General features: G+C 46.1%; 1 protein-coding gene across 3 annotated transcripts in view; it reads right to left on the bottom strand.

The window, feature by feature from the left end:
• Nucleotides 1-22,023, bottom strand: part of PLCB3 (phospholipase C beta 3) — a 138,828-nt gene extending 116,805 nt beyond the window's left edge. Inside the window, exon 1 of one of the 3 annotated variants that reach the window (XM_088480082.1) lies at nucleotides 21,756-22,023. In XM_088480082.1, the coding sequence (XP_088336208.1) occupies nucleotides 21,756-21,854 (99 nt within the window). In that variant the 5' untranslated portion in view covers nucleotides 21,855-22,023. Of the gene's footprint in view, nucleotides 1-21,514; nucleotides 21,620-21,755 lie in introns of those variants that run through there. The other 2 variants (XM_088480081.1, XM_088480084.1) reach the window with 2 other exon arrangements.
• Between the last annotated feature and the right edge of the window lie 3,764 nt (nucleotides 22,024-25,787).

The raw sequence follows: 25,787 nt of genomic DNA, 5'->3' as shown, positions 1-25,787 counted from the left end.
TACACAAACTTTGATTGAGCCACAAAATTATTGAAAATATTGTATAAAATTACCTTCAGGCTGTGTGTATTAGGTGTATATAACACATACATGCATTATGTGTGTATATTGGGGTCCTATTCCCAAGATATTTCATTAAGATATGCAAATATTCCAAAATACGGAATATTCGTTATCCAAAATACCCCTGGTCCCAAGCATTTTGGATATGGGAGACTCAACCTGTACTAAAAAATACAATCTATTTTCAGTTTAGGATCAACCTTATGATTCAATAAACCTTTATGTTTTTATTCTAAAATACCTAATTTTGTTTTAAATTAATCACTAGAGATAAGAGACATTGGGGTATATTTACTAAAGTGAGAGTTTTTAAAAGTAGAGATGTTGCCCATAGCAACCAAACAGAATTCGAGCTATTATCTTCTAGAAGGTGCTAGTTATATGTTAAATAGAATCTGATTAGTTGCTATGGGCAACATCTCCATTTCTAAAATCCCACAATTTAGTAAATATACCCCATCAACAATGTCTATTGTGTGTAAAATCCATCCGATTAATAGTATAGGATTTAATGTTGGTTTTCTGACACCTTTTCCCTGTGCACTGGTCCTTCTGCAGGGACGAAAAGGTTGTGTATCTACCAGTATCCCCCATCACCTTAATTTGATGATTATATTCTGTAAAATGAAATCTGATTTATTTATTTTATTTAGACCCCATTTTTATGGCTAATCTACTTTTAGAAAAGACTGCCTCCAATTTGCTCAATTTCTCCAGAGAAATGATTCAAACAGTGGAACCCAGCAGCAATCTTGGCCATGTGCTTACCAACCAATCAGGTGCATTTACACAAATACAGGAGGATGATGCCACCAGCCAATCAGGTTCATTTATACAATAAAGCATGATGATGCCACACAAACGTATTTGCTTTGCACTTTTTATGAATACAGGGGTTTGCTCTGGAAGTTTTGTATTTCTTGGCACATATACCTGTTACATTGGACATATCCAGACTAAATTCCACATAGGCCTGGGGCTGAAAATGATCAAGGGCCTGTTGTAAGAGTTGGAACACTGTGATCAGTGCTGTGTGGGTGTGGCCAGTGGCGTATGGGTGTGACCAGTGCCATGTGGGCGTGTACACAACCTGCACTGTCAGCCCCAATCTCTTCCTAAATACCTAAAACTAAAAGTTGAAAAAATATTTTGTGAGGAAAATAAAATAATGTAAATACTTTAAGAATTGGACCTCAGAGCAGCTGGTAATCACCATGATGTCGTGACGATGGGCCTATTTTTATCTGGAGGCCTGTAGCTGTAGCTCCATCTACCCCAATGTTAATTTGGTTCTGATATTGGGCATATTTAGGGCTCCCTCCTACTTTTGTATTGGCCACCCAGTAATAAACCACAGTGCTGGGATCTTAGTCATAGGTTGGACTTTAAAACTTTGGGGTCTATTTACTAAGGTGCCAGCCAATCAGCTCCCAACTGTCATTTTTCAAACACAGCCTGTGAGATGACAGTTGGGAGCTGATTGGCTGGCACCTTATCACAGTCTTATCACTTTTCACTCTGTCTCCTAACACTGCTTAGTAAATAGACCCCTCAGTGTTCTGAGTTGCAAAATAAAACAGATAGTTCCACTGAGTTTCCTCTTAATATGCAGTCTATTGTAATCCTTGTTTAATTGCTGCCCATATTAATAAAAGCATTCCTAAAACTGGCAGGACAGGTCCTCAAGTTACATCACGCACTGCTAGACACCCAGAAAGTGTGTGTTGTATAGGCGGAGACAATGCAGGTTACACATAACTAGCTTTCTTGCAGACTAGGAAAACAGAATATTCACAGCGAATTACAGGTCAGAGAGTTAAAAATAAATACAAACTAGATATATATGCTGCAGTATTGGAATTCATTCGGATACACAGAAACTCCATGCCTCAATGCCAAACTGAGGGTAACTGTATTCTAAACTTAAGCTGGTTACACACCATATGATGTGTGACCCAGCGATGGTGCGATGTCATGTAACAATACATCGTGTGCACTGAACAAACTGCATGGTCCGGTGTATGACAGAGCAATGTATGGTTATATGCTACATGCAACAGCACGGCGTCGTTCATCATCGTCCCATCTACCGTGCAGAACAGCTGATGGGACGATGCGATAACGATGGATCGGACGGACATACACACTGTACGGTTTAGGAAAGATCGTATAGTGTGTACCCAGTTTTATAGTGTATCAATAACTCTCAAAACAATAATACAAGCCAAAACACTACTTTTATTTTATGCTTCCACTGTTGCAAACTAGACCTGTTTAGGGTTTCTTAAATCAAAAAACAAAACAAAAAATTACAAAAAATAAAAAAACGCAGGATGGTTACACTACTCACATGTATGGGCAATGCAGAGACATACAGATCTCAATTGCGTCTTACAACTAAAGAGGCAGAACTGGGCTGTAACGGGGCACAGGCAAAGGTCAGTGAGGGTGTGTCAATTGAACTGTGGGCACAGTTGGACAGAAGCATAAATACGCCTGTTTTGCACCAGCATATTTTAGTAGATGTTAGGCTGGCGAGTAGCAAACCAGATGTTTAGGGACTGTAGCGCTGCAAGATGCGTACAAATCCCCTGGAAGAGTGGGTGGATCTCCCGCATCCCGCACACTTATTGGTGAAGTGGACAGGATGGGGAAAGTGTACGGGGAATCGCAGGTCCGTATGGAGGGGCTGTGGCTAAAATTACACAAATTGCACCATTTTAGCCCTGAGCCCGCAATCTGCTGCATGTTGTTGCGATGGGGAGAACCCGCCCCCAAGTGGTCAGCTGCATCTCCTCTCCAGGCAGGGAGAACCATAAAGTCAGCAAGTATGACATACAGATACCAAAGAGATACAGCTTCATTTGGGATTGGAAATCATGACCTCAGTGGCATGAGGTTGTAATGCTCACCTCTACACCACTGGGCTGCCCAAAATTTACTAAACTCCAATGAAAGCAGAATTCTCAGTTTTGGATAGTCATCCTTTAATAATTTCTTACATGTAACATGCAGTTTTATGTAGCAGAGCCCATAAGCACTATTCCCTGTGAAACTATTTTGTTGATTAGCAACAGTGCGATGCTGAATAGCCCTGGAGTTCCCGGAGCTTTTTAATTCAGCGCCCTGTTAAGTCCGACTACAGAATTTCTGCTCGCACCCTTGAGAAATCGGACTTAATTGCCAGCCACGATGCCATTTTCAAGCTTAGCGCGGTGCTAACAGCTTCGTGGCCGGCACTTCATTCGGAGAATGCTGGTTACCGCGACCAAACACCCAGCTTAAGGTGCGGTAACCAGCATTCTCCAACTTAAGCGGTTTTAGTTGGATTTAACAGTGCAGTGAATTGAATAGCTTCAGGAACTCCCTCCCAGGGCTATTCAGCATCGTGCTGAATTGAATCACCTCCATAGAGACTTGTGCACAGTTAATACTGGGATTCCTGTTGGCTCTCCATTGGTCTCATTATGAGGTTTTATCGGGTACCCATACATCAGGACTCGATAAATTCCGGGGGCCAGGTCGCCATGGCTACCAGATTTTGCTGCCTGGCTACTAGATTTTACAGTGAGGGAGGAAGCAGATCCTCATCAGCTCTGGCAGAGATTCGTGCCTATAGTATTGCAGTGTTCATATCATGCACAGGAGTGCATGTGCTGAGTGTCGCCTGTGGTGACTGCTGTGCCTCTGTCCGTCCTGGCCTGCTCTGATCCCTGCTGTCTGTCCCAGTCTACGCTGATCTTCCTGTACGTCTCGGCTGTCTACTGTCTTCTATCTCCGGCTGCATAGAGCTCTCTGGTAGTAGGGTCTATGCGTGGCCAGGGCTTGCGGAGCGGCTTCAGAGGGATAGTGGTGTGACCACGAGGGGAGGGGGGTTTTGTTGTTCTTTCTGGCACCGTTATTTTATGTGAAATGTGGTCCCGTTATTACTGGAGGTTGGGGGGTGGAACAGGGGAGCTGTGCAGAGCAGTGAGAGGGCCTCCATTTTACTGTATCCATTCAACTGTGACCATTTTGTGGACTAGTATAGTGTGGATAACAGTTGCGTAACACACAGAGCTGTGCTCCTCACTCACTCCTGTAATTTTTTGGGGCGACGGTGGTCTGGCTCCTACACTTTCATCCTGGCTCCTAGATTTTAGAAAAATTTGTCAAGCCCTGCCATACATGCAAGATTTTAAATTCAAATACCATCGTACATGTGTAGTACATGAATGGCCTAAAATCTAATTATCTACTTCAAAAGCTTGATCCGAGCTTGATCAACCTTTAGTGGAACAACTGCAAAATGTCAAGTAGCTCATATTTACATTGTTCCATGTGTGTTGAATTAAACAATTATGATTCTTTTTGTGTGGGTGGCATTAGCCAGTACACACTGCAGAAGCATTGGTCAAGGTTCTGTTACCTTTATACTTTGCACCTACTGATAGCTGCAGTACTGGAGAGACTTGCACATTCCTTAGCAGATACTGAACTAGCCGGAACAGGTCATCTCTCCTCTGTGTGAAGCTCCAGGAATGTAATATTCCTATTTCATTTTTTTTTTTTTTTTATGCTTCACCATCCTGTAAACTTAAATTTCACACAATTTCTAGTCTATGGGGTAAATTTTAGTAGCCGCGATGATCTCGCCGTGCGAGTCATCGCAGCAATGGGTGTACTTTACGGCAGCCCGGATTCGCTGAATTTTGCTCGCAGCCCCATAGGGCTCAGAGCAAAATTCAGCAAATTAGGGCTCAGAGCGGGCTGCGAAGGGTGGGAGGTGCCGGTCCGTTGCTGGCATTTTAACGCCATTGCAGCGGCAACTCGCACATAATAGGATTGACCCCTATGAATAGATGAGAACTGGGCCGGTAAAAGTCAAATCATTCTGCTGTATGGTGTGGGGCATTTGTGGAGACAGATTTAATATATATTTATTTTTTATAATTTTTTTTTATTTACGGTTTCAAATTAAAAATACACCTGGGATTTATATTTTATTTTCCTTTATACAAGGCCTCTCTCGAATAATTTCTTAGTATACCAGAATGTGTCTATTTAACTGGATTATTCTAGCTGCTTGGAGTGGAGACTTTATTTCCAGGTTCTCTTACAGCTCTAAGCCAAGTACAGAGTGCTAGTAGTGAGTCTCTATCACAGACCAGAGACTGCAGCGTGGGATTGGTCCTCCTGCTCACCGCTACTCATCACTATTCTAAGTTGCCTAACAAATTGCATTTGTTGGCTTTTTATTCCAGAACTGGCAGAGCCCTTGGGAAAACAGCTGCATGTAGCCGGGGCGGTGGTAAATAGTGCAGACTTTGCTATATAACCATTTACCAGGTGCTTGCAGGGCAGCCCATAAGAATTATGGGTCCCCAGGTAAATTCGAAGTCACATTGCTCATGCGTTCCGATTGAGTGAATGCAGAGTTGCAGTTCTAAATTCAGGAGCACGCACGGTGAAGTGCATTGAAAATGTAGGGGGAGTTCCTGGGCGGTGACAGGGAGTTGTCTCAGAGCACATGAGGAGGTGGTCCATTTTATGGGTGTTTTATGGGAGTGTCGCAAGCAACATGGGTGAAATTGGTTGCATACACAAACACTTGTCCGCTCACATAGGAGGCCATACACGGACAGAGAAACTTCACCTGCCATAGGGCTGGAGCAAGTTTCGATGGTGCAAATGATGGTGCATCTAAGGACGCACTAATCTGTATTACTGCGTGAACGGATGCTGAAAGTCCTTGCATATTCGGATGCACGGATGTACACATAGCAAGGACTTTTTATAGCAGCATTTGCATAAAATCACAGACGGGCAACCATGACAGATGCCCTCTGACTTCTTCATGTGTCTCCGAATACCACTCAGACCGTCCCAAATGGCACACAAACCTCCCCACATGCCATTCAGACCACCCAGCAGGCCACACAGACCTCCAATAATATTGTGCTCCCTCCTGGTAACATACATGCACTGACCCCCACTTTCTACACAGAACCATGCAGAGCCAATGTGATCACACTGTGCCTGCACAGTTACACTAGCCTAGGAGCACGCCTGATGTGTATGCAGCCTAACAAGTGTTCTGAGAGGCGCTTGGGGCTATCGAGAGAGTGAGAGCCTGAGGCACCTGCCCCCTGTGCTCTGGCGGGCCCTCTAAAATGTGTGTGTGCCCCCATGGGAGACCCAGGGTGCTTGTGCAGTGTTAAAAAAAAAATTAAAAGTTTCCCACAATCTTTCCTTCAAGCTAATTGAAACACTATTTTAAATGACTAATAACTAACTATAGTCCTAAAACAATAATTCAGTGGTTCCCAAACTGGGTGCTGTGGCACCCTGGGGTTCCACAGGGCACTTGCAGGTGTGCCACAGGTTGGTGGTTCTGAACCAAATAAAATTAATAATGGTCAATGTGATAGACAAAACCAGAGCTGACTAAACAGAAGCACAACCCTGCCCACCAACACAGAACTGGATGGCAGATTAACACTATTTAATTTAGGGATGTGCAGGCTCGGATAGGTTCTGGACCAAAGACCATGGATGATGATGTTTGTCCATGAAAGATGACGTTTTGTCTCTTTCTGAGACCCGATTTTTGGAGGGACAAATCCAAACTCGGCGTGCAGATTCGAACCTATCCGAGCCTGCACATCCCTAATTTAATTTAATATTTTTTCTGACTTTCGGACTTTCAAAACGAAAGCGCTCTGGTACTGTAATAATACATATCATCTCTGTCACCTTCTCTCCTCTAAGATAAACATTTAAGCTCTTAGGGCGAGATTCAGTTGTTAGCACCGGGGGCTGTCAGTGCTGGGCGCCTGATGGAGCAATTCAATTGTTAACCCATTCAGGCAGGAACAGCCACCAGCATTCTGCTTACTCCCTCCTGAGGAGACGAGCAGAAATGTGCAGAAACTCCGCCATTTGGGCGCCCTAACCAGGACTTCAGATGGGTTTAGCTGTTTTACCCAGCTAAACCCAGTCTAATTGGGCACGTCAAGCGCAATAAATTTTGGGCACCCCAAAAACAAATGAATTGCAACATTGGGTGCCCATTAATTAGCGCGTCTTAAACAATTGAATTACTCCTATAAGTTTAGCATGATGAATCATTTTAGTTGCCCTTTTCTCAATGATTATACCAACTTCACAATGTTTGGGGTACAGTGAGTGTACTTGTATAACAGATTAATATAGCAGAAAGAGAATTCTCTTCACAGTAGTATGGTCAGTCATTCTTATCAACTGTATGCAAACTGTAGAGATGTACAGATGTGTGTTTGTGTTACACTCCTCTGCCAATATTACAATGCAAAAGGTAATAATGTGCATAGGCAAATGCAGGGGGGGTTCTGGCTGCCTGAAAACCCCCCTCCCCAGCACACACCATGACCACAGTAGAGCTAGTAATATAATAGCATTTTACTAATGCTGCATGTTCTTCTCAGTATCACAAATGAAATAAATAGCACCACCTGTAGATCTTTTAACAGGTATCAGCCAGTAATAAAAAAACCTGTGCACCAACTAGGAGATCTGGAAAACATTAACTGTTAGAGATGCACTGCTATAGAGCCCAATATGTACATATATGTCCAGGGCAGTGCTAGGTTTTGCTCCCCCAAACTTGCTACAATGCTCTGGAATGGTGCCCACATCTAAAGTACAAACATTCAGCTCAGGCAGGATGGCCCTACTGACGCATCAAATGGCTATACTGTGATCACTGGTCCTGTATATGCTGGAATTATGACACAATACACTTTGTATGACACATATTAAAGCTGGTTAAGTACTAATTCTGCCCTATTCATGGACTGGCCAAACTCACTCTAAAATCAAGGATTTGGAAACCCCCTTCTAGAAATCCTGCGTTTGCCACTGATGTGGCCTTTAAGAGACATGTTGCTTTCAAGCACTATAAGGATGTACTAGATCAACAGCTGCAGTCACAGTATCTCAAATCACAGTCCAGAAATTATTTCCTTAATAAAATTTAACATAATTGCCAGCTTCAGACAATTAGATTACAGTCATATATCTATGCTGAAAACATGGCCTGGGTTGGAACTTGAGTGGGTTAAACAGCCAACACACCTAAAGTACAGACTGGTTTATATAAAATAGCCACTGACAAACTTCACACACAAATATATATATATATATATATATATATATATATATATATCCCTGCATGATCCCAGCACAACAGACTTCCTGTCCATAATTGTATTGAAGGACACAGCAGTCAGCCTATAAGCAGTCTGTAAAGGCTGATAGCAGCACAGGTTGAGTCTCCCATATCCAAATATTCCGAAATACGGAAAATTTTTAGCATGACTGAGAAAGTGAAACCTTTGCTTTCTAATGGTTCAATGTACACAAACTTTTGTTTAAAGCACAAATTATTAAAAATATAGTATAAATAACCTTCAGGCTGTGTGTACAAGGTGTATATGAAACATAAATGAATTTCATGTATGTACACAAACTTTTTTGATGCACAAAATTATTAAAAATATAGTATACAATTACCTTCAGGCTGTGTGTATGAGGTGTATATAACACATAAATGCATTCTGTGTGTATATTGAGGTCCCATTCCCAAGATATTTCATTATTTTATGCAAATATTCCAAAATACGGAATATTCCGATATCCAAAATACCCCTGGTCCCAAGCATTTTGGATATGGGAGACTCAACCTGTACAATAGCTTACACTTGCCTGCAAAGTAAAGACAAGAACACAAAGTTCCGTCGAGGTATGAAAACATTTACCCATAACTGTAAATGTAATTAGTATCTTCCTGGGATAAGCCAACTTGTGTTTTAAGTTTATTGGTGTTTTAAGAAGTACTGATGTACAGTAGACTACAATTGATAGCAATTCTACAGTAAGCTGCCAATTTCCTGCAATGCGATATTAGCAGCACAACAGGTTTTTTTACTGTGTCTATGAGCATTACAGCACACAGTAATTCACAATAGTACTAGTAATTGGTGGTACTTAAGGATTAAAGAAAAAAAAAGAAGAATGCAATAAGAAGCCATCATTCGGCCCTGGGTCATCATCTACAAGGACAGAGTCATTAAGTAGTGACCTAGGGCTAAATGACATCTCTCTAATAACACGGTTACCTAATATATCACAGAGACTGTCATTTGTAACTAGAACTTTGTTGTAGCTACAAAGTTGTTAATGTGATCTTAGCTGAAGGCTTAATTCTCGCTGGCAATGATGAGACTGTCAACAAAAATGTATTAAGAAATAAAGGTAGTTGATGTGTGACTATCTGGGCATTTTCATGCTGAAATGTATGTTTGCCAATATCCCCTGTGTTGGTATAAAAGTATATAATGATTGTGTGTATGATCTGCAACCTAAAATAAATATAAAGTAGAGGGGCCCAAACATTAGCAATCAAATGGGGGCAATTCTGCGTTTTTCAGATGATTGTGTAAAAAGAAATCAGCAATGCATGGGGTTCAACGATTGCCGATCAGAATCAGTTACTGAGGTAGTCCAACATTTTAGATTTCACCGACCAATCGGGCTGTAGATTGCTAGTGTATGGTAACAATCACACATATATACAACATGGACAAAAGTACACCTGAACATCACAACCATACAGTGCCTTGCATAAGATTTATCCCCCCCCCCCTTGGCTTTTTACCTTTTTTGTTACATTACAACCTGTAATTTATCTATTTGTAATCTGAATTTTATGTGATGGATCTGCACAAAATAGTCTAATTTCGTGAAGTGAAATGAGAAAAATATATATATAAAAAAGAATCTTTTTAAATAAAATTCTGAAAATTGGCATGTGCATATGTAATCACCCCCTTTGCTATGAAGCCCCTCAAAAGTTCTGGTGAAACCAATTACCTTCAGAAGTCACATAATTGGTGAAATGAAGTCCACCTGTGTGAAATCTAAGTGTCACATGATCTGTCAGTATAAACACACCTTTTCTGAAAGGCCCCAGAGGCTGCAACAGCACTAAGCAAGAGGCATCACACCATGAAGACCAAGGAGCTCTCCAAACAAGTCAGGGACAAAGTTGTTGAGAAGTACAATTCTGGGTTGTGTTATAAAAAAATATCCAAATATTTGATGATCCCCAGAGCACCATCAAATCCATCATCATCAAATGGAAAGAACATGGTACCACAACAAACCTGCCAAGAGAGGGCCGCCCACCAAAACTCACAGACCGGGCAAGGAGGGCATTAATCAGAGAGGCAGCACAGAGAACAAAGGTAACCCTGAAGGAGCTGCAGAGTTCCACAGCAGAGACTGGTTTATCTGTGCATGTGACCACAATAAGCCGTACACTCCATAGAGCTAGGCTTTATGGAAGAGTGGCCAGAAAAAAGCCATTACTTAGTGATAAAAATAAGAAGACACGATTTGAGTTTGCTAAAAGGCATGTGGGCGACTCCCCAAATGTATGGAGGAAGGTGCTCTGGTCAGATGAGACTAAAATTTTACTTTTCGGCCACCTAGGAAAATGCTATGTCTAGCGCAAATCCAACACTTCCCATCACCCCAAGAACACCATCTCCACAGTGAAACATGGTGGTGGCAGCATCATGCTGTGGGGATGTTTTTCAGCAGCAGGGACAGGGAAACTGATTCGAGTCGAGGGAAAGATCTATGGTGCTAAATACAGGGATATTCTTGAGAAAAACCTGTTTCAGTCTGCCTGTGATTTGAGACTGGGACGGAGGTTCACCTTGACCTGAAGCATACTGCTTAAGCAAAACTCGAGTGGTTTAAGGGGAAACTTTTAAATGTGTTGGAATGGCCTAGCCAAAGCCCAGATCTCAATCCAATTGAGAATCTGTAGTCAGACTTGAAGATTGCTGTTCACAAGCGGAAACCATTCCACATGAAGGAGCTGGAGCAGTTTTGCCTTGAGGAATGGGCAAAAATCCCAGGGGCTAGATGTGGCAGGCTCATAGAGACTTATCCAAAGTGACTTGCAGCTGTAATTGCCGTAAAAGGTGGCTCAACAAAGTACTGACTTTAGGGGGTGAATAGTTATGCACGCTGAAGTTCTCTGTTATGTTCTCTAAATGTTGTTTGATTTACAATATGAAAAAAAAAACACAACTTCACAGTTGTAGGCATGTTCTGTGAATGAAATGATGTACAACTTCAAACAGTCCATTTTAATTCCAGGATGTGAGGCAACAAAACATGAAAAATGCAAAGGGGAGTGAATACTTTTACAAGGCCCTGTATGTGCTTCTTGAACATCTCATTCTAAAGTCAACATTCTGTTGAACATTTCATTGGAAAATGAAGCCCCCAAATGCTGTTATAATGGCCTTCGCTCTTCCAGGAAGGCTTTCCACTAGATTTTGAAACATAGGGAGAGGGGCCCTAGATTGCACACCCTAAGCACAATGGACCTCATTCAGAGTCGGTCGAAGCGGCCGCACGGTCGTACGGGAAAAGGGGCCGAATATTCAAATGATTCCCTCGCAAGTTGCGTCCTTAAGCTCGGATCGGTAGCTGGCCGACCAAGGGGAGGAAGTGGTCGGAATTCAAAAAAATACGCCCCCTTCTTGTACGCATTGCACGTCATCTCCGGGCATATAAGGATTAATCGAGACCATCGGGAACCATTGGAACTGGTTGTAGAGCTTAAGGTTGACCATACCCTCTCTTAAGCTCTACGATCATGTCAGTGTAAAAACCTCACGTCACATGTGCCATGACGCTACTTTGTTAATTATGCACTCCCATAAACCGTATGCACTCCCATAAAACGCTGTTCGCATAATTAGGCACGCCTGCGTTCGGATCTCCACTCCCCCGATTTCAAGCACCTTCCCCTGTTACCACCCACAAACGCCTCATTCTGTCACTCAAACTACCGACCTGGCTGTGTTAAAGGCGAGAGAAATTTCTGATCGTAGCGGCTAGTTTGTGCACGCGCATTGCGAACTTTACGCATGCGCAGTATAGCGAACATCGGTGGCGTACGACCGTGCGGCCGCAACGACCGACTCTGAATGAGCAAGCATAAAGAGACAAATGCAAGTCCACACTCTAACCATGCTGAACCTATAACTGCTAAATAGCATCAAAGAGGTTATTTGCATAATAATGGCCATAATTATGGGCCTGCCCACCACGTTTAGGTGACCTCTATCAGACTTTGAAACATGGCTGCAAGGATTCACATGCAGTCAGCCACTTCAGCATTAGTGAGGTTGGGCACTGATGCAGGACAATAAGGCCAGGCTCAAAGTCAACATTCCAATTAATCCCAAAGGTGTTCAATGGAGCGTAGTGCAGGTCAGTCAAGTGCCTCCACATAACACTTGGTTAACCATACTTTGATGGACCTCGCATTGAGCACAGGGGCATTGTTATGCAGACATAGAAAAGGGGGTCGGGTACAGAATCCTGGCAGTCAGAATGCCAGTGGTCAGAATACCAAGAGTGGCATCCAACAGTCAGAATCCCAACGCCTGCAGGTAAGTACCCTAACTTCTCACCCTTCCCCTAACCCACCTTTCCCGGAGCTTAACCCTAACCCTCCCTTCCCGCTGCCTAACTCTAACCCTCCCCCTAGTGCCTAATCCTATCCCCAAGCCTAATACATACCGTCAGGAAGTCAACGGCCGGGATTCTGACCGCCGGCATCCCAACCGCTGGGATGCCGACTACATCCCAGAAAAGGGCCTACCTCAAACCATTGTCGCAACTTCCTTAGTATGTTATTATATGCTGTAGTATTAAGATTTTCCTTCACTGGGACATAGGGCCCAGGCCACACCAAGACAAACAGTACCAGACTATTATTGCTTCACTATCGAACGTTACATTTGGCAGTATGCATTTGGGCTTAAAGCAATCTCCAGGCAGCCCCATAAACAAGATCCAACCAACTACCAGAGATTCACCACTCCAGAGGACGCATTTCCACTAACCCAGAGTCCAGTGGTTTATACCACTCCATCTAACGTTTGGCATTGAGCATGGCGATCTGATCTTGGCCATTCAAAGTAACTCTAGCCCCCAACAAATAATTATTTTGTCACACTGCTTTGATAGGCAGTTTGGAACTCATGGCCCGATTCAGACCCGCTCACTAGATGCGTTCGCATACAGCCATCACCTGCCAAAGTATGCAAATCCCGCGATCACACGGCAAGACATTAGCATGCTCACTATTTCTTGGCGTGCGACCACGATGTGTATTTAGACGCCCATCAGTCAGTCTTAAGACGCCCACTTTCCCTTAGTAATACACGTCATCTCCAGGAAGTGTATGCAACAATCGGTAACATCGAGTAACATCGGACCCATACGCAGCACTTGTGGCTAACCATACCCTACCGCAAGCATTGTGAGTGCTTCAGTGTGTAACTCAGCCATGTGACGTGTATTATGACGATGCAACTTAATTATGCACGATCCTGAAATGGCGTTCAGACGCACAGACACGTCTGTATTCGCACCACCACACCCCCGTTTCCATCGACCACCCCGTCACCACCCACTAACAATTCGTCCTGTCACTCATTCTAGCGAGGCATCTGAGTAGAGGGTGTGAACGCTTCCCGATTGCATGGACTAGTTCGCACACGCGCACTGCGTCTTGTACGCATGCGCACATTGCAAACATCGGCAGGCTACGTGCGAACGTAGCCTTGTGTACGGGTCTGAATCAGGCCCTCAGTTAAACAGGGACAGATTATTTTATGTGCTACACGTTTCAGCACTTGGCACTCACGTTCTGCGGCCTGCCGCTTCACGGCTGAGCTCTTGTCGTTAATAGCAGTTTCCACTTCAATAGAACAGCACTTACAGTTGGCCAGGGCCGCTCTGGCAGGGTGAAAATGTGACAAGCTGACCAGTTGGAAAGGTGGCATCCTATGACACTACCACATTGAAAGACATAGTAATTCAGTACAACCCACTCTGACGATAATGTTTGACTAATGATATTACATGATTTTATGCAACGTGTGACTGAAATGGGCAAAGGTACTAATTACAAGTGGTGCCCCTATACTCTATCAAACATGATTGGATAATACAGTGTTACCAAGTTTTCATATCCAGTCCTAAAGGACCAATATCAGAAAAAGATTGAAGGAATTCTCTCCTGAGAAAGTGAGGAGTCCACCATGAAATGTTGAGCACTTTGTATCAATTTACTTATAGTCTTTATAACTTTAATTTTTTTAAACTATTTAACCCTCAGCAGTTGTTCGAGCTTATGGCGTTTCTTAGTGCTTTTCACAATCCCTGCTGCCGTCCTGTGGCCAGACACAGGGACATAGCTAGATGTACAGACGTACCTTCAGTTCAAAGCACTGCTGGTTATTTAACTGCAACCATTAGAGTTGTAACTGTAAATATTTGTGCGCCCTACGGCAAGAAAGAGAAATGTCCCCCAAGACCTGAATTGTAGCCAAATGAAGCCTAAAATAATATTTTCCCTGTGCTCTACTTTTAGCTGCTTTGTCGGCATTCTGAGAATGTCCACATTTCATATGTCGACTTGGTGCCTAACGACATTTTTAACCTTGTCAACATGCTAATGTCAACATGGTAGTGTAGTGTTCATTCTAGCACCCTGCATGTATTCAGTGAGAAGGGCATATTTGATCACATATCACTATAGCTACTGTAGCGATACGTCACACATACAATTTTGCCCTTTAATGAATGTTGCCATGGTCACTTGACCATGTGACCAGATCCCGCAAAGTCCTGGTTACGGCCTTTATGCATAAGTATATATTGTATTACCTATCTACTTTCCTCGTACAGAGTGGCAGCAGAATGTTCCCTCAATTCCTATCTAAAATATTTTATGCAGTAACCCAATTATTTTACACCCTTCCAAGGTAGCCTGAATACCAGATCTGATTAATATTTTTACTTATACTTCTCTTCATTTATAGATTTTTGCCATTATTTAATGCAGCATAGCTTGTTTATTCTAAGGTGGTTAATTTAAAGCTGGATTACCACCTAAGTAAAGGTTTTTTCCTAAGGTGACTCCTCACCCGAACCCTAGGGTCTGCTCCATCCAGCTATTTTTCCCAGAGATTTCTTGGTTCTGTAATAGAGAACTAGCAAATTAATATTGTTAATCTATATGAAACTGCCATAGAAGGGTTTTGTGAGCGGGAGAATAAATCGGAAGCTCAAATCAGTTGATTGAGCCTTGTGATTGGTCTACCAGCTTACATACATATTGCCCCTTCCATTGAACATGCGATATATCTATAGTGCATCTGCTAGTGTGTACAGCGTATATGTCTGTGAATGACGTTGCTCACAGACATATCAGATCTGCTGCGCAGCACAGCAGATGAAGATCTATCTTGGAGATATACTGTTTCATCTGCTGGAGTGTACGGGCGACCTGCCGATCGCCCGCACACATGATGCAGGGACTCGGCGGACAGTGACAGCTCAACTGAGCAAGCAAACTTAAATGCCCGCTCAGTTGTGACGTCAGGCCAGACATATCGGGCAGACGACTGGTAAGTGTGTATACACTTACCAATCGTTAGACAGGCCGGCGGCTCGGCCTAGTGTGTACCCAGCTTAAGGCTCCAGTTAGGAGAAGTGATCACCTTAGGAAAATATTTTCCCAGGTGGTAATACAACTTTAAGGAAGCTCTGAAATATGTTATTTATGCCCAGACAGAGACAGCCTGTACTGAGAAGCTTTTTAGTCTATTACATTGATTATTAGCAAGTATTCAGCAAAAGTTCAAGATATTTCACACAATGAGAAACTGAGCTTTTGAGTGGAGCAGGGTCTTTTTGCTGTACTTTTATAACCTAAGTAATGGAATCTATCCATGTGCCTGATAGTAGATTACTATCTCTGTAATTACAGCCACAAGTGAAGTGTGAACAGTTAGACACAACTCAATGAAACTTATTTACATTATCTGTCAATGCAGCAATTTTCCACATCTGTCATATCACTAGTGCAAGCTAAGCTATAAGTGCGTGTGTGATGTATGTGTATACACAGTAGATATAGTTTGACAAGATTCAATATTGGTTGCTTTTAAGAAAGCATGAATCAGCCAATGACAAATTGACCTTTGGCTACCACACTCAACAACACATTGTCAATTGGTAAGTGAAGGGTTAAACAACATTCATTTCCCAACATGTCTATGTTCTGTCATTCTTTCATCCAAGTTACATCTGCTACTTATTAAGTCTCTGTTGCTTCATTAATTCTTTGTTTTAACATCAAGTTACCCCAACAACTCATATAGAGTCCACAGTCACTCATTTCATGTTACCTTAGCAGCCAGACCAATTACATGAACACATCCTTGTTTCCCCAGCAGCAGATAGGAGCCTGATTCAGAGCTGTGCGCTAATGCTCCCGCAGCTGCCATTTTCGTAGCTGTGAATGTGCAAAAATATGCAAATGCAGCAGCGGCCGGGACTTGTACTGAGACTCCCACCTGAGCCATCGCAGCTGTTTGCAACTGGTATACATATGCAATATCAGACGCAGATCAGGCATACATCGACTCCTCTAGTGAGTTTATGGTCACTCAGAATGGCGCCATAACTGAGATGACGGAGCCATGTTTAATGCGTGTGGGATCGCAGACGCAGGATGTGACACACCACCACAATGGTCAAGACACGTCTGCGTTTTTTGCAGTCACTCCCCATTGCCATCCCCAAACGCTCACACTGAGATTAATGGCTTGCAGCATGACTTGCAGTATGCAACTACGGTAATGTACCTTGACGCATGCACACTGGTAATATCACTCCATTTGCAAAAACATCGGCATAGCGTACAACTCTGAATTAGGCCCAGTGACAACTACTGAGAAGACCCCAGTAATCGGCTAATGTGCACCCTCTCTGTCCCTTACCCTGCAGTAACAGCAGAACACTGCACTGCACCCCCTCTCTGTCCCTTACCCTGCAGTAACAGCAGAACACTGCACCCCCTCTCTGTCCCTTACCCTGCAGTAACAGCAGAACACTGCACTCCCTCTCTGTCCCTTACACTGCAGTAACAGCAGAACACTGCACCCCCTCTCTGTCCCTTACCCTGCAGTAACAGCAGAACCCTGCACCCCATCTCTGTCCCTTACCCTGCAGTAACAGCAGAACCCTGCACCCCCTCTCTGTCCCTTACCCTGCAGTAACAATAGAACCCTGCACCCCCTCTCTGTCCCTTACCCTGCAGTAACAGCAGAGCACTGCGTCCCCCTCTCTGTCCCTTACCCTGCAGTAACAGCAGAGCACTGCACCCCCTCTCTGTCCCTAACCCTGCAGTAACAATAGAACCCTGCACCCCCTCTGTGTTCCTTAGCCTGCAGTAACAGCAGAGCACTGCGTCCCCCTCTCTGTCCCTTACCCTGCAGTAACAGCAGAACACTGCACCCCCTCTCTGTCCCTTACCCTGAAGTAACAGCAGAACACTGCACCCCCTCTCTGTCCCTTACCCTGCAGTAACAGCAGAGCACTGCGTCATCCTCTCTGTCCTTTACCCTGCAATAACAGCAGATCACTGCGTCCCCCTCTGTCCCTTACCCTGAAGTAATAACAGAACCCTGCATCCTCCTCTCTGTCCCTTACCTTGCAGTAACAGCAGAACACTGCACCCTCTCTCTGTCCCTTACCTTGCAGTAACAGCAGAACACTGCACCCCCTCTCTGTCCCTTACCCTGCAGTAACAGCAGAACACTGCACCCCCTCTCTGTCCCTTACCCTGCAGTAACAGCAGAACACTGCACCCCCTCTCTGTCCCTTACCCTGCAGTAACAGCAGAACACTGCACCCCCTCTCTGTCCCTTATCCTGCAGTAACAGCAGAACACTGCACCCCCTCTCTGTCCCTTACCCTGCAGTAACAGCAGAACCCTGCACCCCCTATCTGTCCCTTACCCTGCAGTAACAGCAGAACCCTGCACCCCCTCTCTGTCCCTTACCCTGCAGTAACAATAGAACCCTGCACCCCCTCTCTGTCCCTTACCCTGCAGTAACAGCAGAGCACTGCGTCCCCCTCTCTGTCCCTTATCCTGCAGTAACAGCAGAGCACTGCACCCCCTCTCTGTCCCTAACCCTGCAGTAACAATAGAACCCTGCACCCCCTCTATGTTCCTTAGCCTGCAGTAACAGCAGAGCACTGCGTCCCCCTCTCTGTCCCTTACCCTGCAGTAACAGCAGAACACTGCACCCCCTCTCTGTCCCTTACCCTGAAGTAACAGCAGAACACTGCACCCCCTCTCTGTCCCTTACCCTGCAGTAACAGCAGAGCACTGCGTCATCCTCTCTGTCCTTTACCCTGCAATAACAGCAGATCACTGCGTCCCCCTCTGTCCCTTACCCTGAAGTAATAACAGAACCCTGCATCCTCCTCTCTGTCCCTTACCTTGCAGTAACAGCAGAACACTGCACCCTCTCTCTGTCCCTTACCTTGCAGTAACAGCAGAACACTGCACCCCCTCTCTGTCCCTTACCCTGCAGTAACAGCAGAGCACTGCGTCCCCCTCTCTGTCCCTTACCCTGCAGTAACAGCAGAACACTGCACCCCCTCTCTGTCCCTTACCCTGCAGTAACAGCAGAACACTGCACCCTCTCTCTGTCCCTTACCTTGCAGTAACAGCAGAACACTGCACCCTCTCTCTGTCCCTTACCTTGCAGTAACAGCAGAGCACTGCACCCCCTATCTGTCCCTTACCCTGCAGTAACAGCAGAGCACTGCGTTCCCCTCTCTGTCCCTTACCCTGCAGTAACAACAGAACACTGCACCCCCTCTCTGTCCCTTACCCTGCAGTAACAGCAGAACACTGCACCCCCTCTCTGTCCCTTACCCTGCAGTAACAGCAGAACACTGCACCCCCTCTCTGTCCCTTACCCTGCAGTAACAGCAGAAAACTGCACCCCCTCTCTGTCCCTTACCCTGCAGTAACAGCAGAACACTGCACCCCCTCTCTGTCCCTTACCCTGCAGTAACAGCAGAACACTGCACCCCCTCTCTGTCCCTTACCTTGCAGTAACAGCAGAACACTGCACCCCCTCTGTCTCTTACCCTGCAGTAACAATAGAACACTGCAGCCCCTCTCTGTCCCTTACCCTACAGTAACAGCAGAACACTGCACCCTCTCTCTGTCCCTTACCTTGCAGTAACAGCAGAACACTGCCTCTCTCTCTGTCCCTTACCTTGCAGTAACAGCAGAGCACTGCACCCCCTATCTGTCCCTTACCCTGCAGTAACAACAGAACACTGCACCCCCTCTCTGTCCCTTACCCTGCAGTAACAGCAGAACACTGCACCCCCTCTCTGTCCCTTACCCTGCAGTAACAGCAGAACACTGCACCCCCTCTCTGTCCCTTACCCTGCAGTAACAGCAGAAAACTGCACCCCCTCTCTGTCCCTTACCCTGCAGTAACAGCAGAACACTGCACCCCCTCTCTGTCCCTTACCCTGCAGTAACAGCAGAACACTGCACCCCCTCTCTGTCCCTTACCCTGCAGTAACAGCAGAACACTGCACCCCCTCTCTGTCCCTTACCTTGCAGTAACAGCAGAACACTGCACCCCCTCTCTGTCCCTTACCCTGCAGTAACAACAGAACATTGCACCCCCTCTCTGTCCCTTACCCTGCAGTAACAGCAGAACACTGTACCCCCTCTCTGTCCCTTACCTTGCAGTAACAGCAGAACACTGTACCCCCTCTCTGTCCCTTACCTTGCAGTAACAGCAGAACACTGCACCCTCTCTCTGTCCCTTACCCTGCAGTAACAACAGAACACTGCACCCCCTCTCTGTCCCTTACCCTGCAGTAACAGCAGAACACTGCATCCCCTCTCTGTCCCTTACCCTGCAGTAACAGCAGAACACTGCACCTCCTCTCTGTCCCTTACCCTGCAGTAACAGCAGAAAACTGCACCCCCTCTCTGTCCCTTACCCTGCAGTAACAGCAGAACACTGCACCCCCTCTCTGTCCCTTACCCTGCAGTAACAGCAGAACACTGCACCCCCTCTCTGTCCCTTACCTTGCAGTAACAGCAGAACACTGCACCCCCTCTCTGTCCCTTACCCTGCAGTAACAGAACATTGCACCCCCTCTCTGTCCCTTACCCTGCAGTAACAGCAGAACACTGTACCCCCTCTCTGTCCCTTACCTTGCAGTAACAGCAGAACACTGCACCCTCTCTCTGTCCCTTACCTTGCAGTAACAGCAGAACACTGCACCCTCTCTCTGTCCCTTACCTTGCAGTAACAGCAGAGCACTGCACCCCCTATCTGTCCCTTACCCTGCAGTAACAGCAGAGCACTGCGTTCCCCTCTCTGTCCCTTACCCTGCAGTAACAGCAGAACACTGCACCCCCTCTCTGTCCCTTACCCTGCAGTAACAGCAGAACACTGCACCCCCTCTCTGTCCCTTACCCTGCAGTAACAGCAGAACACTGCACCCCCTCTCTGTCCCTTACCCTGCAGTAACAACAGAACACTGCACCCCCTCTCTGTCCCTTACCCTGCAGTAACAACAGAACACTGCACCCCCTCTCTGTCCCTTACCCTGCAGTAACAGCAGAACACTGCACCCCCTCTCTGTCCCTTACCCTGCAGTAACAGCAGAAAACTGCACCCCCTCTCTGTCCCTTACCCTGCAGTAACAGCAGAACACTGCACCCCCTCTCTGTCCCTTACCCTGCAGTAACAGCAGAACACTGCACCCCCTCTCTGTCCCTTACCTTGCAGTAACAGCAGAACACTGCACCCCCTCTCTGTCTCTTACCCTGCAGTAACAATAGAACACTGCACCCCCTCTCTGTCCCTTACCCTGCAGTAACAGCAGAACACTGTACCCCCTCTCTGTCCCTTACCTTGCAGTAACAGCAGAACACTGCACCCTCTCTCTGTCCCTTACCTTGCAGTAACAGCAGAACACTGCACCCCCTCTCTGTCCCTTACCCTGCAGTAACAGCAGAGCACTGCGTCCCCCTCTCTGTCCCTTACACTGCAGTAACAGCAGAACACTGCACCCCCTCTCTGTCCCTTACCCTGCAGTAACAGCAGAACACTGCACCCCCTCTCTGTCCCTTACCCTGCAGTAACAATAGAACACTGCACCCCCTCTCTGTCCTTTACCCTGCAATAAGAGCAGAACACTGCACCCCCCTCTGTCCCTTAACCTGCAGTAACAGCAGAACAATGCACCCCATCTGTCTCTGACCATGCAGTAACAGCAGGACTATGTACCACAACAGACTTCCCCCCCTCGGTGTGCCTTCTCCAGCAAGCTCTCCGCTAGACACATATTACACCCACATGCCTTGGAGTTTGACAACTGTTACTCATCTTGCCGCAACAGCCAACTTCATTACTTAACTAAAGAAAACAAACAAAAACTAATTTAAAGCCATTGTAGAACTAACACTACCAGCATGCTATGAGAGACGAACCTGGGCAGCTTGGACTTGTAGTCTCACAACAACTGGACAGTCTTCTCTAAAGTTAATCAGCAATTAGTTCATCATGGACCTCACAGACATATGACTGGACTGTCTGTTCCCTTGGCCTATAGGACCCCGTGCATTATGTTCCCCAGATCCCGGGCGAGTAGTATAGTAGTAATATAAAATGATACTAGTGTGTCACTGAGACATCTGCCCCCTCCCTCTGCATGCACTTCTGCCCTCTCACCTCGTCCCACTTGATGAACTTGCTGCCCCGCTGTAGGGTCTCGGGAACCTGGACCGGCTCCAGCTGGAGAGAATGTACCCCTGGCCGGGCCCCCGCCATGACTGAGGGGTAGGTCAGCGGGGCAATTGCGGGGTAAAGAAACCGGAGACAGCGAAAGAAAAGCAGGGACTGACTGACTTTAGGGAGGGAGAGGTGATGGGAGGAGAGAGAGTAGGAGGGAGGGAGAGAGAAGCAGAGACTCACACAGGGGAGGGGACAGAGAAAGGAAGAGACACAGGGGCGGGAGGCTGCTGCTGTATGTCCAACTGGCGGCAGAGGGATGGAAAGGGTTAACGAGGTAGGAAGGTGACAAGGAGAATAAGGATAAAGAAAGTTCTCTTCACCAACCACCACTCATTACTTCTCTCACTAGACTTTCTCTGCTGCTATCCTCTGTGCCACTCTCCTGCTAGTCCAGAACTTCGTCTATTTTTGCCATCCTCTGTGCCAGTGTGTTCTAGCCCAAAACCTTATCTCCTGTTGCCATCCTTTGTGACAATGGCCTGGCTAGCCCAGAATCTCATCTCCTGCTGCCATCACCTGTGCCAGTGTCCTAGCTAGCCCAGAACCTCATCCTTTGCTCAGTCTGCTGCCATCATTATTATTATTATTACCAGTTATTTATATAGCGCACACATATTCCGCAGCGCTTTACAGAGAAGATCTGGACATTCACGTTAGTCCCTGCCCCAGTGGAGCTTACAATCTATATTCCCTACACACACACTAGGGGTAATTTTTGTGTTGGGAACCAATTAACCTACCAGTATATTTTTGGAGTGTGGGAGGAAACCGGAGTACCCGGAGGAAACCCACGCAAGCACAGTGAGAATATACAAACTCCACACAGGTAGGGCCATGGTGGGAATCGAACCCATGACCTCAGTGCTGTGAGGCAGTAATGCTAACCATTACACCGTCTGTGCTGCCCAGTGCGACTGTCCTGGCTAGCCCAGAACTTCATCCACTGTTGCAATCCTCTGTGTCTCTGTCCTGGCTAGCCCAGAACCTCATCCTCTGCTGCTATCCTCTGTGTCTCTGTCCTAGCTAGGCCAGAACCTCATCCACTGCTGCCATCCTCTGTGCCTCTGTCCTGGCTAGCCCAGAACCTCATCCACTGGTGCCATCCTCTGTGCCTCTGTCCTGGCTAGCCCAGAACCTCATCCACTGCTGCCATCATCTGTGCCTCTGTCCTGGCTAGCCTAGAACCTCATCCATTGCTGCCATCTTCTGTGCCTCTGTCCTGGCTAGCCCAGAACCTCATCCACTGCTGCCATCCTCTGTGCCAGTGTCCTGGCTAGCCCAGAACCTCATCCACTGCTGCCATCCTCTGTGCCTCTGTCCTGGCTAGCCCAGAACCTCATCCACTGCTGCCATCCTCTGTGCCTCTGTCCTGGCTATCCCAGAACCTCATCTCCTGCTGCCATCCTCTGTGCCAGTGTCCTGGCTAGCCCAGAACCTCATCTCCTGCTGCCATCTTCTGTGCCTCTGTCCTGGCTAGCCCAGAACCTCATCCACTGCTGCCATCCTCTGTGCCTCTGTCCTGGCTAGCCCAGAACCTCATCCACTGCTGCCATCCTCTGTGCCTCTGTCCTGGCTAGCCCAGAACCTCATCCATTGCTGCAATCCTCTGTGTCTCTGTCCTGACTAGCCCAGAACCTCATCCACTGCTGCCATTCTCTGTGCCTCTGTCCTGGCTAGCCCAGAATCTCATCCACTGCTGCCATCCTCTGTGCCTCTGTCCTGGCTAGCCCAGAACCTCATCCACTGCTGCCATCCTGTGTGCCACTGTCCTGGCTAGCCCAGAACCTGATCCCATACGGACATCATCTGTGCCACTGCCCTGCTAGCCCAGAACCTTCTCCCCTGTTGCCATCCTCTGTGCCATTGTCTTGGCTAGCCCAGATCCTCATCTCCTGCTGCTGTCTTCTCACTGCATTATCTGCCAGCAATGGATGGAGCAGCTCATGTCCTGACACCTGTCTGTAGAAGCGGCTGTAGGAGTTGCCTGTCCTGTCACATTCCTCACATACCAGGCTCTTACCTCTACGCCCTCCCCCCCCAGGTAATTCCTCCTCCCCCAAACCATGCACCCTCTGCTTTATAAACACATCTGACACATGCCAGTGCTGGCTGGCCCTGTCCCAATCTATTTGCACTCAGGCCAGGTATGAGGAGGGATGTAGGAGCCCCAGGCCCTGGAAACTGTCAGTGAGTTGATGGGAGGGGTGGTCTGGCTCCGCCCACTTAAACTTAACCCAAAAGATCTGTGATAGAGATATCCAATCCAGCCAGGGCAGGCTTGTACTATGCACTGAGTCAGTGTCAGTATAATGTGCAGGCATCCTGGCTGAGCTTGCTCTCACTTGTTATAAAGCAACAGGAAGTGTCACAAAATTAAGTTTTTCAGCGTTATTGTGATAGAAAACAAAAGAATCTGTTATTATAGTAACAAGCTTTTTAATCAGGGCTAAAATGCCTATGTATCAAGCTTTTCTTTTGCTTTCAGAAAATGATGCAGAAACAACAGTTTCTGTATAATTTGATGATTTGATGCTATGTACTAACATCCTAATGCCCTGATTTGTTTAAACCATCTTCAGATGCTGAAACCTTTTTTGAGGCATTCTCGTAGGATGGGGATAATGTAATATGTAAAAACAGTGGTTATCTCTACCGTTGTCCCTGCGAGTTAATTTTAGAATGTAGAGAGGATACTTTATACCTCTTTTCCACCAAAAACCCAGGTCCGACCTGGGTTTTTGGACATGGTTCCAACCCTGGTCAGACCCAGGTCAGACCCATTTACACTGCACCTTTGATCTGGGTTACTCCCAGGTCAGCCCTGTTCACACTGAACTCAGGTCTGCCCTGCTAAACCTGTGAGGTCATAAAATGTGGGAGGTGAATGCTCCACAACCACCAATCAGCTCATTTTAGGCATGACCCAGGTCAGATAACTCGGGTTGCACCGTTTACACTGCACCATTACCTGGGTCCATCCTGGGTCCAACCCTGGTAGCTACCTGGGTTGGATTGCAGGGTCACTTGACCCAGGTTATTTTTCAGGGACCCTTTTACACTGAGCTGCGACCCGGGTAGACCCAGTAAAAACCCAGGTTTTTGCTCTGGTGTAAAAGGGGTATAAGTTACAAATGAAAACATCCGTCACGATGTGGACTGCTGCGATTATTAATACATAGGCCCCTAAATACAGAGTATTGTCCACAACCAGTTTACCAAATAAAATCATGGACGTTTAAGTTATCACAACAATCAATATTGAGTTTATGTAAGATTCAGGTCTACTAAACAAATGTGCCCAGTTTATCAAAAGATTCAATACCTTTCCAGATATGTATAAGACACAGGCAGTGCATACATGTCTGCATGAGTTTGGGGCGATCAGAAACTACTGACTAATGCAGAGGTTCCCAAACGCACTCCTCAGGCTCCCCAACAGTTCAGGTTTTAGAGAGATCTGTGGTTGAGCACAGGTGACTAGTACCTCAGTCAATTTGATTTAACCACCTGTGCTCAACCATGGATATCTCTAAAACCTGAACTGTTGGGAAGCCTTGAGGATTGCATTTGGGAACCTCTGGACTAATGTCTTAAGGTGCCCATACATCTGCAACGGATTGTCGCGATGTAGCAATACGATCGGAAATGTTGATCTTCCGGGTGGAAACGCCGACCGGCCACCATCGATGTTCAGCGATCCGTTTGCTAAAATTTTACATGTTAAATGTCCCCGATTAGTCAATCACAATCATTTTTTGATCGCGTTTGTCAAATCGGGAAAATCCAACATGTTGGATTTCTGCGATCCTGTGATGTCGGGTTGCAGCATCGCAGGATCGCGGCAATCCATCGCAGATGTATGGGGCCCTTAATTTGTTGCTTCCTAATTTACAATGAAGTAATTTAAGCATTAATTTGATGGTACCCGGCATTTTAACCCCAGTCACGAGCAGGGTTAAACACGGCTTC

The sequence above is a fragment of the Taudactylus pleione genome, unplaced genomic scaffold, assembly GCF_031769625.1.
Source record: "Taudactylus pleione unplaced genomic scaffold, aTauple2 ptg000250l, whole genome shotgun sequence".
Lineage (NCBI taxonomy): Eukaryota > Metazoa > Chordata > Amphibia > Anura > Myobatrachidae > Taudactylus > Taudactylus pleione.
This window is presented reverse-complemented; position numbering and strand designations above follow the sequence as displayed.